This window comes from Apteryx mantelli, chromosome 2, assembly GCF_036417845.1.
Source record: "Apteryx mantelli isolate bAptMan1 chromosome 2, bAptMan1.hap1, whole genome shotgun sequence".
Taxonomy (NCBI): Eukaryota; Metazoa; Chordata; class Aves; order Apterygiformes; family Apterygidae; genus Apteryx; species Apteryx mantelli.
In genome coordinates this window covers 127030066-127047277 of record NC_089979.1, presented here as the reverse complement: position 1 = coordinate 127047277, position 17212 = coordinate 127030066, and the positions used below count along the sequence as shown (strand labels likewise).

General features: G+C 37.5%; 1 protein-coding gene across 2 annotated transcripts in view; it reads left to right on the top strand.

Moving 5' to 3' along the window:
- Window positions 1–15658, top strand: part of LOC106483488 (ubiquitin-conjugating enzyme E2 E2) — a 215120-nt gene extending 199462 nt beyond the window's left edge. For both annotated transcript variants that reach the window (XM_067292473.1, XM_067292472.1), the window contains exon 6: window positions 14903–15658. In XM_067292473.1, the coding sequence (XP_067148574.1) occupies window positions 14903–15000 (98 nt within the window). In that variant the 3' untranslated portion in view covers window positions 15001–15658. The remainder of the gene's footprint in view (window positions 1–14902) is intronic.
- The last annotated feature ends 1554 nt before the right edge of the window (window positions 15659–17212 follow it).

Genomic DNA, 17212 nt, shown 5'->3' with positions numbered 1-17212 from the left:
TTAAAAATATTAAGGAGTATAGACATTCTCAAGCAGAAAAACAGTAATATGCCATTTTGTCAGGTAGGTTGCCATTAACTGCTCATTGCTCAGCTGTTCAGTGAAGGGTATAAAATTCCCTCAAAGCACTTTACTCATGCAGTAACACTTGAGAGGAAATTCCTTCCTAACCACAGCTAATGATCAGATTATGTGTTGAAGCATGAGCAGTAATAGCCTTTGCAATGGTAACTTAGCTGGTGCCATGACTAGTGGGTCCTTTTTTAATTTTCCTAAACTAATTACCTTATAATATTCCTACGCTGTATTCTTCTATGTGTGTAATTAGTTGGTGTATGAAGCATTTACTTCCTTTTAACTTTTTCCAAATGTATTGATTTTTTGCTTGTATTCCTCTTTTACTACGGAAAAGATGAGCAAGACCACTTAATTTTTTATAATCTTCTTTACAAAGTTGCCTGTCACGTCTTGTTTTATCTTTTTTTTCAGAAGAAATAAGCATAGATGTTAATCATTCCTTAAATGGGAAAGGTTTGACAATGGTGCTAATAACCTCTTGTCCTTTTCAATATGTTTTCTACTCCTATTTTGTATTTATTTAAGATTAGGTGAAAAAAATTGAACTTGAGACATAATAATACCCAACCATCAGTTTATTAAATGGCATTTGATTAAATCAATGATCTACGAAAATCCAAATCAGTAAAGAGGCTTTGTACATCAGTGACGAGAAATAAATGTAAAGGGATGTAATTGGCAATCATGACAGAAAAGATTATTTCACTATCCTTAATCAATCCTAAATTTTAGTATACCCCAAAAGCGGCATCTAGAATATAGAAAATTCAGTCTTTTCAAAAAATGGAAGCCAAGCTGAAAAAATTGTACATCTTACTTTTTAAAGATTTTCTTACATAAAGTTTTATGAAAGGTTTGTGAGAAATATACATTCAAGGTCTTTAAAAGTTCATGCACCTCTATTCAAGAAACACGTTTTTATGAGGTCTATCTTAACCATAGTAAAGTTAAAAGTACTTGAGAAAGAGTTTCATTGAAAAATGCTATGAATATAAAAGGTTACAATTCATTCCCCTTCCAATAAACATGTGTAATAAACAATAAATCTTTGGGAGAACCCAGACCAAAATAAGACATCAATTTTAAATGTTTTACTGTGTAAAATATTTGAATAAAGCAATTAGTTATTCTATTTTTTTAATTAAAACCCTAGCTTAATTTGAATGAGTTACAAAATATAACTTCTACTTTCAAAATTCACTCCAGTCATTTACAGTCATTATATGGACTTTCTTTGTTTCCTGCAGGTTTTGTCTAGCCAATACAGACACTTCCTTAATTACAATAGCATGTTTTGAATAAAGTCGATACAACACATCTGGGCTTAACCAACTCTATTTCTACTGCCAAGAAATGCTTTCTTTTCCTTACTGGATATATTTTCTCACTAATAGAACTGTATATATTTAAGAGAAAAAATAATTAAAACCAGAAAGTAAATAACGTTAGCTATCACAGTGTATTCCTACACTTAATTCTCTAATCTCATAATAATTTAATCTAATATTCAGTATTCTCAGTACAGATAGCTCAGATCTCAGCTGGCATCACTCCAGTTGATGACTTTACCCCAAATTTTTCATGTAGATTTTGTTCTATGTTGCCAAGTGTTTTTTTCCCTCTGTACCTTTTTTAACATGAAGGCGAGGATAAAGCTTGAAATCTTTTACTGTATGTTTCTAATTGGATATGAACCACATTTAGGACCCTGATTAGTGCAACTCTTTTTAAGGATGCTTCCTCCTCTTCTTAAAATACAATTATTCTTGTTCACCTTAGAAATCACAGTGTTCCAGATTTTTTAAGTTCCTGAAAGGAAGCTTGCTACATTTGGCTTTCTAGCAGATTCACAACAATAAGAGCCAGTCCTGAAAAACATCATCACCAACACAAAATTTATAATCCTGGGTATAAATACTCTAGCTATTAAATCATTTAATCTCTCGCTTTCTTGAGTGAGATTTCAGAAATTCGTATTCCTGCGTGGTTCAGAGGCTGCTTTCAGAGATGATTTACACTACTGCAAGACAAGTCTTTTTTATTTTGCATGGTTAATTTTCTACATTATTCAGCAGAGGAGGAGGAAATGGTTGTTTGTTTTTTACAGTTTTGCAGAGCCATCAAACAGCAACAGATAAAACAAATTACATTCAGTGTGTGCTTCAGAATCCCTATTTCCACAGAAAATCAAGTTCAGGTGCATTAACTGGAGGATCAGACAGTTACTTAAATAGCAAAATGTACAGTGTAATTGTCCCAAATTTAGGGATGGGCTGTACAGTAAGATTTTACATTCATATGAGATACAGAAATAGAACTCTGATTACTAAATTGTTGGTAGAATATTCCATCTGCGCAAGGCATAAAAAAGGCACTGCTATGGAATGGAGCATTTTGCAACTTTAAGATGAATTAGATTTTGGAGAATTCTCAAGGACTGGAAACCTCATTACTTGGGTATTTATAGTATCGATTAGATAAGGTGGCATAAGAGTAGAAAATACTGTAAGCCATAGCATTATATTAGCAAAAGGAATGCTTACATGGCCTTCCCTGTCTTTTCCACCTCTGCTTTTTATGGTTCTTTTCTACAGCTCAAGCTTAAGACTTTTTAGGCCAGTGCCTGAAACCCCTTGGCAAGTTAACTATCAGTTAGTCAGACATGAAAACAGAGCCAATATTATCCATCATACAGGAAAAAGGATTTCCAAGGAAAGTTATTTGATCTGTTACTAAATATGAAATTATCACCCTAAATATCATAAATTCAATCCTTACCCAGGGTTGCCATGTAACTTCATTGCAACTAATCCAGGCGCTAAACCTACCTACATGATGAATGCTAATTGTTTTGTTTAACCTGTTTTTCCTTCTAGTCCTATTAAATCTTGTTCTAAATTAAGCCTAATTATATTTATATTCTGAAGTTAATTTAGAAGTGTGTAGTCCATTTGGTTACTGAAATGAGGCTATTTTCTCACTCAGCTGCTGATTCCTCAATTATTCTCAGAGCTAGCACAGCTCTTCTCTTTTTTTTACAATATTCCATGTCACCTCAGAGATCAGCCTTCAGAAATATTGTTATTATTGGCACTTGCACATCTTCAGGATGGCATTCCAGTTTTCATACTTTCTTGAGCCACTGCGCATTGGTACAAGCATCTGTCTTGGATGCCTCTTTTGGTAGGACAGTGTTGCTGTAAATTCTGCAGTACTCAATGGATCAGAGTGCACCACACCAGCGCTGTCAGAAACATGTCAGGTTTTGCACCTTACTGGTGAGACTTACCCCACAGATCCCTGTCCCATGCTCTGCTGGTATGGCACATTAAGATGTGTGTTAATGTGAGGCAAACCAAAGATTTCAGGCCTTGGCCTATGTATGAAAGTCCTGTTGGCCTTCAGTAGAGATGAAGTTCTTCACCTGCATTTTATAAGTAAAAGCACGTTTTGGTCTTTTGAAATTTTGTATGAAATTCTTAATAACAGTTTTGGATTTAAATGTGTTGAATTAATAACATGATTTAGTAGGACAAGAAGGAGAAAATCAGATTAAACCAAAATAAGCAGCATTCATAGAGTATGTAGGCTTTTCTAGTTATTCCGTGGATTAATTTCAACAGAGGGAAAAAGGGATAGGTTCAAGAGCAGGATTCAGATGACTCCTGCATCTGACCTAAAAGGACTCCAGTGTGCCAAAGTTCAAGATCTTGATTTTACTCACATTCAAACACTTCTAAAAATAATGATGCCTTTAGCACTAGTTTTCCCCTCAATTTCTAAATGCCACTAAAGACTGGACCATACAGTGCTCCGCAACACTTCCTTCCTCCCTGTTCCCTGGGAATCCACATAATAGATGGATCCTCTGGGACCACCCATTTTTCTTGCAGAGTAATCTACATTTGGTACATGTGATTATAGAACATCTAACACTATATAAAGCGTGGCCACAGGGAATGCATTTACCCCTAGCTGCTTTGGGATTAGACTGTTTGTTTGGGGAGTATAAGACCCGTAAGTCACTCCTTTGCCAGGAGATGTAATCAGTGGGAGTGAGAGAAGAAAAAATCCAAAAGAATTTTTTTTTTTTTTTAAAGAAGAGAAATTTTAAACACACTGGTATTCCTATTGAATATCTATTCCTCCCTTAGTTAATCTAGAGACAAAAGCATGCACAGTGTTTTTCTGAAAATATAGTTACAAAGCTATGGATATATGCCAGTTACATTATGAATCTTAGCATTTTGGTTGGTTGAGAGCATTCTGAGATCTGAGTGCTGTGATTCCCTGGTTATCCAGTCACAGTGATCTTCCGTAAGGAAAATGCATATTGTTATAACTTACTCTCCGCAAATTTTATCAAACCATGTGCCATGTAATGTCTTCCATATCAAGTTCTTAGTTATCTTGAACACTTTTATTAATTTTTTACTAATAACAATGACTGTTTCTCAATTGAGTTCATTATTATGAAGCACAGATACTTTGCTAATGTATCAGTGCTTTTAATTTTGAGACTCATCCAAGCATCAAAGCAAAGAGTGTTATTTCAGAACTTTAATTGTTCCAGCATGCTGGCACTTCTAATAGGTGCACCTTCTGCCTTAATTAAAGACAACTCTTCAAGATCACTGCACTGTGCCTCATTGATCCATGATTTCATCAGCTAACTCGCAGTCAACCACTGAAGTTTATAGAAACCTTGCTAAAAATTGAAGATTGAAAAAAACCTTACTGTTTAAACAAGAATGATTTCCCTTGGCAAGATATAGAGATGAATCACTGCCAACACTTTCCTTTAAGAGCCATGTTAATAAAATTGGGCCAGATAATACTCCTTATTTCTGAAACATCTTTTTCTGAGGCAGCCTCATATTTCACACAGATCTGTGGTAGGTAGCCTGACAGCAATCAAATGCAAGCCTAGAGAGAGGGATGAATTTCTCCTTCCATGTATTCAAAATGTTTTAGTAAATGGATGTTTTCTAAATTGTTCGCAGAGCTCATTTGCTTTTGAAGATAGGTAACATTTTCCTCCAGACATCAATGTGGACATTGAAATCAAGTCATATAAGCCTTAATATCTGTGTAACAACTTCTCCAGTCATTATATGAACTAACAGAAGTCAGATGCATTTCTGACCATTTTACAGAGCTCAAAATTTAGACTCAAGTCATGGATATCAGTCTCTTTACAATACATGCAGACACCTGTCTATGGTGCTTATACAGCCACATTTACCAGAGTATCCAAATACCTCACACTTTTTAGCATGTTTATTCTCGGACTAAACTACGTGATAGAGAAGCATTAGTCCAGTTTTACAGATGGGAAACTAAGGCACCATGGTAAGAGCACGTAACTTTCTTTTGGTCATCATGACTACTTTTAAACTGTGAAGTCCAAGAAGTTTTGAACTGTGAAGTCCACTCTGGAGCTTCACATCTTGCAAGCGGTGTGACATGACTGCTCCCTGCTCATATGCCCAGGCACCCACCCTGGCTGCATCCTGGCTGGACAACAGCTCAACAGACATGAGGTCTCGTTCAGAAAAGATGATCAGATCCAGCATTTTTCTCCCCTTCCCTTTCTCCTCCTGCATCCACTCTGATTTCTACCGGACAAAAACCCCTAGGTGTATAGCTAGAGAGGTAGCCAAGGACAGGACGACTGAAAGACCAAGACTATGGGATGTACTGGTGAACAAAACATAAATAGATTAATAGGAAGCAAAATAATAGGTCTCCTTTAGCCCCAGGATAGCATAGTGACCACTAGGTCAGCTTTTCTCTGTAGGGACAAACACTTTTTGCTAACTTAGGCTCTAAGGATATACAGTCTTCAAGCTATAATATTCAGTACAGTTTCAGTTAGTTCTCTAAATACAAAGGTGTTACAAAGGTAGTCAGTGTAAATATTCAGATATGTTTCCAAAGACAGTGTCTCAAGTCATTATGCATTTGCCCTATATTTCCTTTTATCTCATGTTATACCTGGAAAGACAATCTAGGGTTTTATCTGGAGTTGACAAGTGATGTTAGTGAGGCAGTCTTTCTTTCTTCAGACACCAACACATTGGATCAGCTTGTATCTAAGAAAACTATGTCAAAGGATGTCTTACTGCATTTCTTGTTATTTTCCTTTGGTGGTAACAACCCTTGAAGGTCATAGGGTTGACCACTTCATCAAAGCCATCTCAGCCATAGTAGCCAGCCTAATGACACATGTAAGCTCTGAAGCAATTTCAGTAGGCATATTTTGATATTTTAGCACACTGACATAGCCTATATGTATTAGCATTCTTGTGCTGAACATTAAGATGTGCCTAACCAAATCTGCAAAACCAGTTCCTGAAACGAGAAGCAGAGTTCATTTAATCTGATATGACTTCTGCTATATATTACAATTGCTAACATGGAAATTAACTTCATTGACTTCTTCTCTCCTAGTAAACATTAGACCTTTCTAGAATGTACTCATTTCTCCTATAAAGATTACTTTTTTCTTCAATGAAACAGTTCATTTTATTTGTTTTACTTCTTTCATAAAATATTTCTTGATCACTGTATCTTTCTTTTGTACAGTTTTCAAAGAGTCTTATAGATGGGTAGTTACATTATATATGGTTAGTTGTAACTGTGGTCTTTTGAAAGTAAGAAGTAAATTGTACTTCAGCTTGTAGGGTGCGCGAAGCAATTCGAAGTCCTGCTCCTGCTCTTTGTTCTCACTTAAATCATTCTGTTGTCGCCGTCCCTGAGCTTGTGCCAGTCAGACTTCCAACCGCAAGGCTGGTTTTATTGCAGCACAAACGGGGATTAGTGCTATGTTATACTCGTTTTCACTCGTGCCCTAATTTTGAACACTCTTTCCAAAGGTGAAAGGTTAGTGGAGTAATTCAACGTGCCGCTCCACCTGTCTCTGTCTCCAAAGAATTACTTCGTCCATGCATTATTATTAATGATAGCAAGAGAGCGCAACACTGCTACTGTAAGATCACTGACGGATACTATGATGCATTTCACATACCTCATTTTCCACAACAAGACTCACAGTATCCTTGACATGGTCGTCTAGAAGTTCATTAAGTTACAAACAGGTGACAAGTGGCAAACTATGGAAACTTCCTAAGGCAAAGTGAGGCTATAAATAAAATTACTCACAAACAATTCATCTTCTCTTAAGCCCTTCCTCTTGGAGTATTAAATTGTTTTATTACATATTCAGTATAGAATGTCTCACACTGCCATTGTGTTCAGTTTTTACTGTCTGGGCTTTTTATAACACTAGCCCTGATGCCACTGAAAACAACATAAAAGAGTATAATTGGAAACAAAATATACATTTTTAAATTAAGTTTAAAGATGGTTTTGGCATGCATCAAGCTGTCAGCATTGGCTATTAAAAAATCTGTTTTTTAAGTGAATTATTAGTCTCCTTTTTTCCCCGATCTTATTTTTTTTTTTAGAATGGCTTTTGGGACTTAATTCGTAAAGGCTGATTACATTAAAAAACACAAAAAATGGATTCAGAAAACTGGGCTTTTACTGCAAGTGATTATGGAAATATAGGCTGTCCTGCACTGCTATTTGCACTGAAATCAATAAACAAAATTAATATTAATTTGGGTGGGGTTTTTTTACTTACTCTGGTAACCAAATTCTGCCTATGCCACTGTATAAGGGTGATTCCAAGGCAGCTATCCTACAGAGGACCTACTTACAGAACATAAAACAGCACTCCCAATTTTTTAATTCAAAAGCAATGCAGCAGAATATTTGGAAAGAGAGGCAGCCTAAACAACCAATTAGTATTCTATAAACCACAAACTCTAACTGAAGTTCAAATGGCTAAAAAAAATTTTTTTTATTTGTCTTCTACATTTTGAACAACCTGCCCAAAAAAAGGAAAGCAGATTTAGTTTTTGGTGACTAATAAACAGGTAATTACATAGAGCCTCTCACTGGGATGCCTCCAGAATAAGACCTTCAACTCACATCTAACCTTTGGAAATTCTTCCAGTTTAATTCTGCTTCCTCAGCTGCTGGCCAGCTCTTCCAAATTCCCCCTGATACAGAACTGAATCTAAACCCAGACCAAAAAAAAGTATATTGTAAATATTTGGCTAAAGGAACTATGAGATTTTTATAGGGCTGTGTTTTTAGTTTTTAAAAAGTTCTCCAGAAATATTTCTGAGAACCCTTTTGTGATCGTGTGAACTGGCCCCATCAGCTGTTTTCTGTTAAAACTGTAAAATACTGCAATAGAAATATTATATTACTTTATAGATGCTCATAAATATATATATATATGTAAAATACATGCAAACACCCCTAATGTAGATTTTAAGTCAAAATGTGTGTCTCTTTAACCATGTTGGCTCTAGCAATTGGAATTTCATTCCATATCATGTGGCTGATGAAGGAGGCACATTGAAATCGAGCTGTTAAACACACTATCTCCATTTTTTATTTCACTGGAGTATGTTTGCTGTATTTTTAAAAGAGCATTGAAAAGCCCAAGAGATGAATTCTGCTCTGAAATTGCTATTTGCTGACATAGAAATAGCTGTAAAAATACAAGCAGAGAAAAATACAGTATAGCAATATATTTTCATTTATTTGGGGGAAAGTAGTTCTAAAGAAGAATTATAGTCTGTCTTCCGAATGATAAAGCAGTAAAACTAGCATTAAACACAGCTGAAATTTTGTAATGACCAAGCCTCAGCTCATCCAAATCCCCAATAGCATTAACTCCCTAGAACTGGGCTGTAAATTTGATTAGCCTTACAATAGATATGAGACAAGTGTTCTTCCTTATATAGTCATATTAAGTGGCTGCAAAAGAAAATGACAACTCATTGTAGAGCAGCCTTTTTAAGCTTTTTTTAACCAACCTTTTTAAGCTAGGCAGGAACTCCAACTAGACCAGCTTTCAAAACAACATGTAAATACAGTGTAATTTTATGCATACTGATATAACATGAGGATTACATATCTTTCTAAAGTCATGAGGTGAGGGAGGATCGAACAGCTACACTTTTCCTACAAAGGATACAACAGCTTTTCTTCATATTTTAGTTCTCCTGATTGGTATTTTCTACCTCACTGAATCTTAGCTTTTGTCCATGCTTGCTTTATTTTATACTTTATTATTATTATCATCATCATCATCATCACTCTTGCACTTTCTTTTGACGTAAAATTCTATACTTTACCTCCTGATCTCCTCTAGTTTCACATGGAACTAATCCAAGCATTGGATAACAGATTTTATTTAAACAAGCTAAACATTATAGAGGCCTCTTACAGTTGATTGCTAGATCTGAGAGTTAAGTACTAGAAGGAACAATAAATTATGAGATATTAAAGTTTTCAAAGTCAACAGAGTTGCACAACTTCTTTGGTTAGCTGATAATATGCAACCCAGTGTCTAGTGTTCCCGCCAAGGTAGGCACAGAGGGTCTCGGCACTGCTGAGCGCAGGGTAGGAGAGGTCAGGATTGTCCAGGCTTCTTGAGTTACTAGAGCCCTGGAGGCTGGGATGTCTGTGCTTGGCCCCAGGACAGAGGAAGATTTGTGTGTTGGTGGTGTCACATCACAAACACAACAGCTCACACGACAGGCATGTTGGATCTGGTGGTTTAAGAGGTCCCAAAGCACTGCTCGGCCTTTGAGGTGCATGGCTCCTCTAACTGGGACGCTGAGTTGCTGCCCTGCTCCTGGTCAGCGAGACATAAATCAGAGCAAGCCACTGCATCTGTCCTGGGGGGTCCTGGAGCTGGAGGGAAACAGCAGCTCAGATGCATGAGTTACAAGTCCTGCACAGGAAAACGTTAGGCAGGAGCCAAAAGAACAAATCTCCCGCTCAGTGGAGGAGATTAACTGCTCTGATGGTCTGAATTATCTGCCTAAGCAGTTACTGCTCTCTGCAGTGCTTACTGTGCTTACTTGCATATGGTCCTGCTTTTCAGGATGAGTGACCCAGCCCAGGAGGAGGGAGCTACCAAGTTAGGTAATAACAAAAGTCACCCTGAATGCAAGTAGGAAAAAAGCAGGAACCCTGTCTGAGCCCCACTGGTAGTCCCACGATATGGTCCAAGTTCAGTGTTTGCGGGATTGGGATCCTACTTACCTTTCCTCATGGCTGGTATATATTTATTGCTGTAAAAGTCCGTGTTTCAGGGAATGGCGTTGCCTGGACTTGTATGTGCAGATGTTCTCCGTAACAGTGTTTTATTCTGATTTTCCCTTGGCTTTTGTGCATTTGAAATATAGTTTAGTTTTGCTGTTATTGTTATTAATCTATTGTGGTTTTAGTTTCATTTATTTCATTAAGTTATTCTGATAATACATTTTTGGCATAGCTTTATATTCTGATCCCCTGCATTTCGTCGTTGTTTGGACACAGTCCCATTTGGAGTGAATTTCTAAAATGAACTGTGATTCACTGATGAATCACGCTACTGCTAAAAAACAGAAGAAAAAGTAAGAGTGATTTATTAGTTGTGGAAACAAATTTTTAACATTAAGAATAAAACCACAGGTATATACAAATGGAAAATAAGAAACAGTTTTACAGTAATGAGATATGGAAACATGGGAAAAGTACAGTTATGTATTTTGAGCTTCAGTGGTCCTTTTTATTTTTTAATTAGATATTTTATGCAGCAATTGTTTTATAAATACCTATCTGGCCCTACTAATGGAGATTTCACAATATTCATTTTACCGTGCAGCCCAGCTGAGAATCAGGTTGTGCTCAGCCACTCGCTACTTTGTATAGGGGAGGAAATGGGAACTATTTGTTTTTCCTCTTATTTGGCACTTTGCAGGACTGGGAGGCTAGGGCCAAGGCTTGTGCCATATCTCTAGCATTTTGGGAATTAAATCTTTGTTTAATCAGGATAGTTCAATTTATCTGATAATCCCCATGTTATGGTCCCTACCCATAAACTACATGGAGCTGGTGACTCAAGATAAAGTTTCGAGAAATCTGTCTCCTTGTGCCTGCAATCCTGCTCCCTCCTCCAACACGGGCAACGTGGCTTCAGCCTGAAAGTGCCTGGCTTTATGCAGATGCAAAAAGAGACAATTTGTATTCTGGAGTTCACACACTGTCCTTGTGTCTCCAATGCAAATGCAGCATGCTGGATGGAATTGGCCAGTGTGCAACTAGTTGGGTCACTCTAATCAAAAATTAATGAAAATTAGGGACAGCAAGGAAGAGAACCCCAGGCTGTTAAATAACTTCCATGAGGTAACACTGCAGCTTCATAGAGAAGTAAGGATTAATACTGAGATCTTTTGGGCCTTGACCTGGTGCTTCTCTGCTGCGTCCCTTCTCCCTCTCCCAGCTCAGGACAGGCCCCACGGCTTCCCTTGCACCGGGGGCAAGTCTGTCATCCCTCGGGCCTCAGGGTCTCATCACTTGCAGTGAGCAATTCCCAGCCCCCCCCCCAAATGCCTCGGTAGCCTTCTGCTCAGACCAACTCAGTCGCCCCTCCCAGCTTTGGCAGTAGAGCCCCCGGACTTGGTGTGAGCCCCTGTTATAAGCTGCCTAGTACAAAGGCTTGCAAGGATTTGCCTCCATAGAAGCAACATGAAGGCGGCGGCAGTATTGGAAAATGTTTCCTCCTCACCAGCCATTCTGACTTTCCAACCAAAGCAGTTGTGCCTCCTGATGGTTTTATGACTTCACAGGAAGTGCTAAAATAAACTAGCTCTTCAAATGCCTGTTGAAGAGTTCTTATTAAAGTCATTATACATTACTGAATGACGCAACTCAAGACCCTCTGGGAGAGATGGGAAATAGCTGGGCCTCTTTGGCAAGAACCATATTTCTTCTCCTTCAGTTCAGAGCTTTACCAAAACGTAGTTTTGTTCTTTATTTAGTATTGTTGTAATTAACTAAATCTATAGACAAATAGCCAAATTGTAAAGAACAATGTTATTACTGAGAGCAACTTTTAGCAATGTCCATGCTGCAGCTGGCTGTGAGCAGCTGGTGCTGTTCGCACTATGGCAGGGAAGTTTTTCTCCTCACTCCAGAACTCCTCCTTTGCCCAGGCAGACGCTGATGGAGGGTGGTTCTAATTTCAAGGAAGCACCCTGAGATGATAGCCAAATCCCAGATCACTCTCTTGGTGGGAATCACCTACAACAAAAGCTATACGGGCATCAAACATCTTGCAGGTAGTCACCTCCACTCTTTCCCAACTGCCAGACAAAACACTGCAAAGACGAAGGCCTGGTTACTAAATATTTCTCTATGTTTTCACATCATATCACGAAGCCTTGAATTCAGACAGGATTTTAAAGAACCATACACAGTCCCTGCTTTGGAAACAGACTTATCTTTCCTTGGACTGCCTTATTCTCTTCCTTCCTCCCCTCACATGTACATGCAGTAGGGAACTGCAGTCTTCACTTCAGCAGTACGGAGGACATCATGAACCTGTGGATCTGGGAATTCTTTCTGCACAATTCCCTATGTTATTTGACTTCAGCTGATTTCCACACTTTCTGGTCAAGAACTCCTCTCACTGATTTCCCCCCCAGAAGAAAGTAGACACCTTCCCATGCTGGGAGGAGGTGAGAGAAAGAGCCTGTACCTGCCCAGTCCTTCCAAAGATACACATTCATCCTGCACATGAAACTTTTTCAGATTTGAAATGCGTAAACCTTTACTACAGTAAATTGCTTTTCACTGCACTGACATAAGGTTTTATGAAGGTCTTAGCAACAGCACTTTAAACATGCACTAAACCTCATTAAGCACTTGCCGTGCTCCAGATGATAATGCCATCATACTCTTGCAACCAGTCACAGACAGATTCCTCGGAGGCCAAAACGCACCTTCCCACCAGCATCAAAACCAACACATTCATCAAATTTTGCTCCACTGCTTCCTTTCATGTCCAGGCCTCTGGTCTCCATTTCTCCACAGTTCTATGAAAGTGTTTTTCACACAGTGGTGTCACCCCCAAGGGTGTATGGGAACTGGAGGCAGTGTTATCAGACTCATCCTTAAGCTACATTCCTCTGTGCCAAGGTTTCTCTGAGGCTACTCCCTCAAATTTTGCCTAGAGAAATTTTGCCCTTTCTCATTACCTAAGTTACTCATTTACCCTACAGTTCTTTTCAAACCTTATTCCAGTCATGAAGAACAACTTTGCCCTCAAATATCGGTAGACTGTTAGCTTTCTATTTGTACAAAACAAAATCCTTCCAGTAATCCCCTATGTATTTCTTCTCCTTGGCTGAGAAGATAAAGGTGATACTCCTTCTATTCTGAAACTTTTAAAATGGATCTTAGATTAGATATACCTCTTTGACTCTCATGCATGTAAAAATAGTAAAGTCCATGCCTCATTGACCTCCTCTGGATATATTAAGATATTAAAGTTAAGATATGCAGTAAGTGTTTGCAGGGCTGAGACTATGGGGACTTAGTACATCACATTCACAGTGATAACTTGCCTTACTAATTTAGAGGATTCAAATTTAGGATTCAAACCACAGGCTCATGAAAGGGTCTCACATATGAAGTAAAAGATTTTTTCACTAGATATGATTCACTAACATTCACTAATGTTGGCAGTAAGCCAATGAATCGATTTTTGGCTGAACAAATGTATTTATCCTATCATAAACTCTAACCATCAAACAAACAAAAAAGCCTAGAAATATTCTGCTTTGCAGAGGACCTGACATCTAACCCAGGGGTCTCGGTGGTTAATAATGCTGTGGAATCACAACGCTGAGATTACAAATATGCTGTGGAAGTTTGATATTCATATTGTTCAACGGCACCATCTTGAGTTAACTACAAAACTAATTATTAACTGGCTCTGATAAGAAGTCATGTTCACCTAGCCTTTGACAGAAAAAGAATGGTATCAGTACTATTGAACTTACACGGTATGTGATACAATCTCAGGAAATTTACTATTGCAGGAGAAATATCAAGAATATGGGCCCACCAAAAAGCAAAAAATCTATATATTTTTTTCTGTTTTAAACTGAGAAGATATTATTGTCTGAAAGAGAAAAATGTTATTACATACAGTCCTTTCTGGAAAAGTCTTTTGGGGGTTGTTTTTCTTAGAGGGCTGATTGTTTTTGTTTAATTATTTGAGAAGTAATTTGTAGATCAAATTAATGTAAAAAAATACTTTTTCAGGTTATTTCTTCTTTTGGAAAGTACAGAAATACCATGACAAGACAAAATCATACAGTATTCTGTCTGTATTCATACATATTCTAGCTCAGAAAAGCCCTATGAATCAAATACCAAATACAAAAGTTTGTAATTAACTTCTGTTGCTTTGAAAATCGTATTCACTGCCCTAATTCCTGGTCTTTCTTTATTCTTTAAAACTAAAAGTATTCATAAAACCCATTTAGCCTGATAATAGGATTAGAGCCCATCCTCTTTTTAGGTGGTAGTAGCATAGATAATTGTGGACATCTAATACCATAAATAAGTGTTTATTCCTATCACCTGTAGGTCTTTATGCCACTCTTAGCTCAGAATAAAATTACTGGAACATTTGTTTTAAAAGCTGTAGGGCAGAATCTAAAAAAAATTGCTTTAGTCATAAATTTACTAGAAGTTTACAGCTAATTGCACGGCCAACTCCCCCCCATCTTCTATTTTATTTCTTCCTGTATGCATGCTCGCTTGCAGAACACGAATAGCATATATAGGCACTTTATTCTTACAGATAAACCTAACAGAACTTCATCAACCTGAATCTGCAGACAGTTTTTTGATCCTTCCAAGGCTGATGAGTATTTCATGGTTTGTGTTTCCTTTTCAGCTGACCCCCTGGTTGGAAGTATTGCCACTCAGTATATGACTAACAGAGCAGAGCATGACAGAATGGCCAGACAGTGGACCAAGCGATACGCTACATAGGAATCTCCTCTAGAATATGCTGGACCTGTGCAAGCACATTCACTAAGTGCATCAATAGCCCTTCCCTTCATTCTTATTTTTTATTAAATTTTGAACCATTTTGTGACAAAAGGTTGTCCTTACTTTCTTTTTGTTTTTATTTTTATTTTTATTTGTTTGGTTTTTTTGTTCTGTTAACTTGAAAGCTGTTTCCCTCAAATGTAGACAGGGAATTTTGGTTATCAGTGCAAAGAATGTTGGATCTGTAATAGTATAGAGCTTTGTCACAAAGCTTTGTATTAATGTGTGGTTTTTTTTCTTTCATGTGGTTTTGGGGAAAACAAACAAATTCAGAATTATATCTCGTTTCTACTTAAATGTAGTGTTTAGGGTTATTTTTTTGTACTGAAGTCTTTAATGGTGGGTGCATGCTACTGGGAACAAGTTTTGTATAAAAGCTTAAAATCAAGAATCACTGTGCATTACTAAGACTGTGTTTATCACTAGCCTTCTGTTTCCCACAAAAGGCTATTGCGTTGAACAAATTAATATGTATTTTGATTTACTTAAAAAAAAAAAGTGCTTGTAAATTTCTTAGGGACCTGCCACTTTTGACTGTGGATCAGTTGATGTACACTTGTATTATTAAAGCACTCAATAAAACACTGTGGCTGATAAATGCACTTTTTGCAAGACAGTGCTTTTGCGTTTATGCAGTATAGACTGCATAGCTCTGCGTGCAGTTGTCCTCACATAATACAACTGCAGGTTAAGCAACTATTTTTAGACCTGAACTATTCATTTCTTCTCAACAATACATTTCTTAACACAGAATTCTTCAATGTGTACATCTTTCACATACAAACATCTTCTGAATTTTAAGGCCATTCTTTCACATGCTGGTGCTCAGATATTCTGAAGCCGCTTTCTGCATCTTTTATACTATAGCTTCACTATATCCATCTTGTTATATTTAAAAGAAGTTGGCTATAAAAATATCCTTCCAATGAAAGTAGAATATGGGATGATGATTTTATTCAGCAGGCCTCATTTTGCCTTTCTCCAACATCTTTATTTGTAAAAGCAACTGTTATTTAAAAAAATAAATTAAGGTTTTTGATGGAAAATTGAGCCCATTGCACCAATCATTCCCAGCACGTTCTATTCAGATTTGACCTTCAGGCTAATTTTAGATATGCAGCCATGGAAGGAAAACTTCTACTTGGCTAAGGAAATGTGTGGGTGTTGTGATTTGGAAAATATATACTGTGATGCTGATATCTAAATGTTCTTTGTGTTGCAAAGGCATACTGGAAAATCTCTGTCTTATAATTAAATGTTACAGATGCTGTATACAGTGGTTGCCTACCCTCTCCCTCTCTCCTTGTTCTCTTATGTTTAGTAAGTGAAAACTTCAAAAAGTTATGCTAAAATAGAGACAGCATAAAGATACAGGGGAGACCCAATCCCAGTACACTCCAACCCAACTCCAGCTGTCCTGAAAACTAAAAAAAGTCAATGTGATCTCATAGGTCCCCTACGCCAACCACTACACTGCTCAGCTCTTCCAGGCTGTTTTGTTTTTCCCTCAGCCATTTGCTAATAATGGAACAACTCACCTCAACTGTAGGTGAACTGTCCTCTGTATGAAGAGAAGCTGAACAGCAGCTTTGCTGTAGACAGTATAAAACCACTGCTCAAAGAACCCTGGGGATCTCAAAAAATAATGTCTGTTTTGATCAAAGCAGATGGAGAGTCTTGTGGTGTCTGCAGAAGCCAACTGTTTACAAGTCTGGCCGTATAACATTTTGAGGCCAACAGATCCCAAATACTGATGAGAAAGAACAATAATAGTTTTGAAAAAAACAACCCACCCCCCACAAAAAAAACAGACTCCACTGATCCAGAACACCTTCTCAAGGACAGCTATTATAGATGTTTCCCTCAGAAGCTGCTTCCACCATACAACCTACCACAAAGTACTCTCACAGTTGAAGGGAACCTGCCTGCTGAAAAAATACAACACAGGAGCAAAAGATTAAAAGGAAAACCTTATCTTACCCAGTAGAGTAACTGCATTACTTCCCTTATCCTGTCTGCTAGAAATTCATACCATGAAGGATCTGTATCCCTTGAGACAACAATTATTGCCCGTTTTCAGATATTTCTCATGAACTACTTTAAGTGCCTGCCATTCTGCAGCCTTTATTTACACTGAGCTGAACGGAATGCA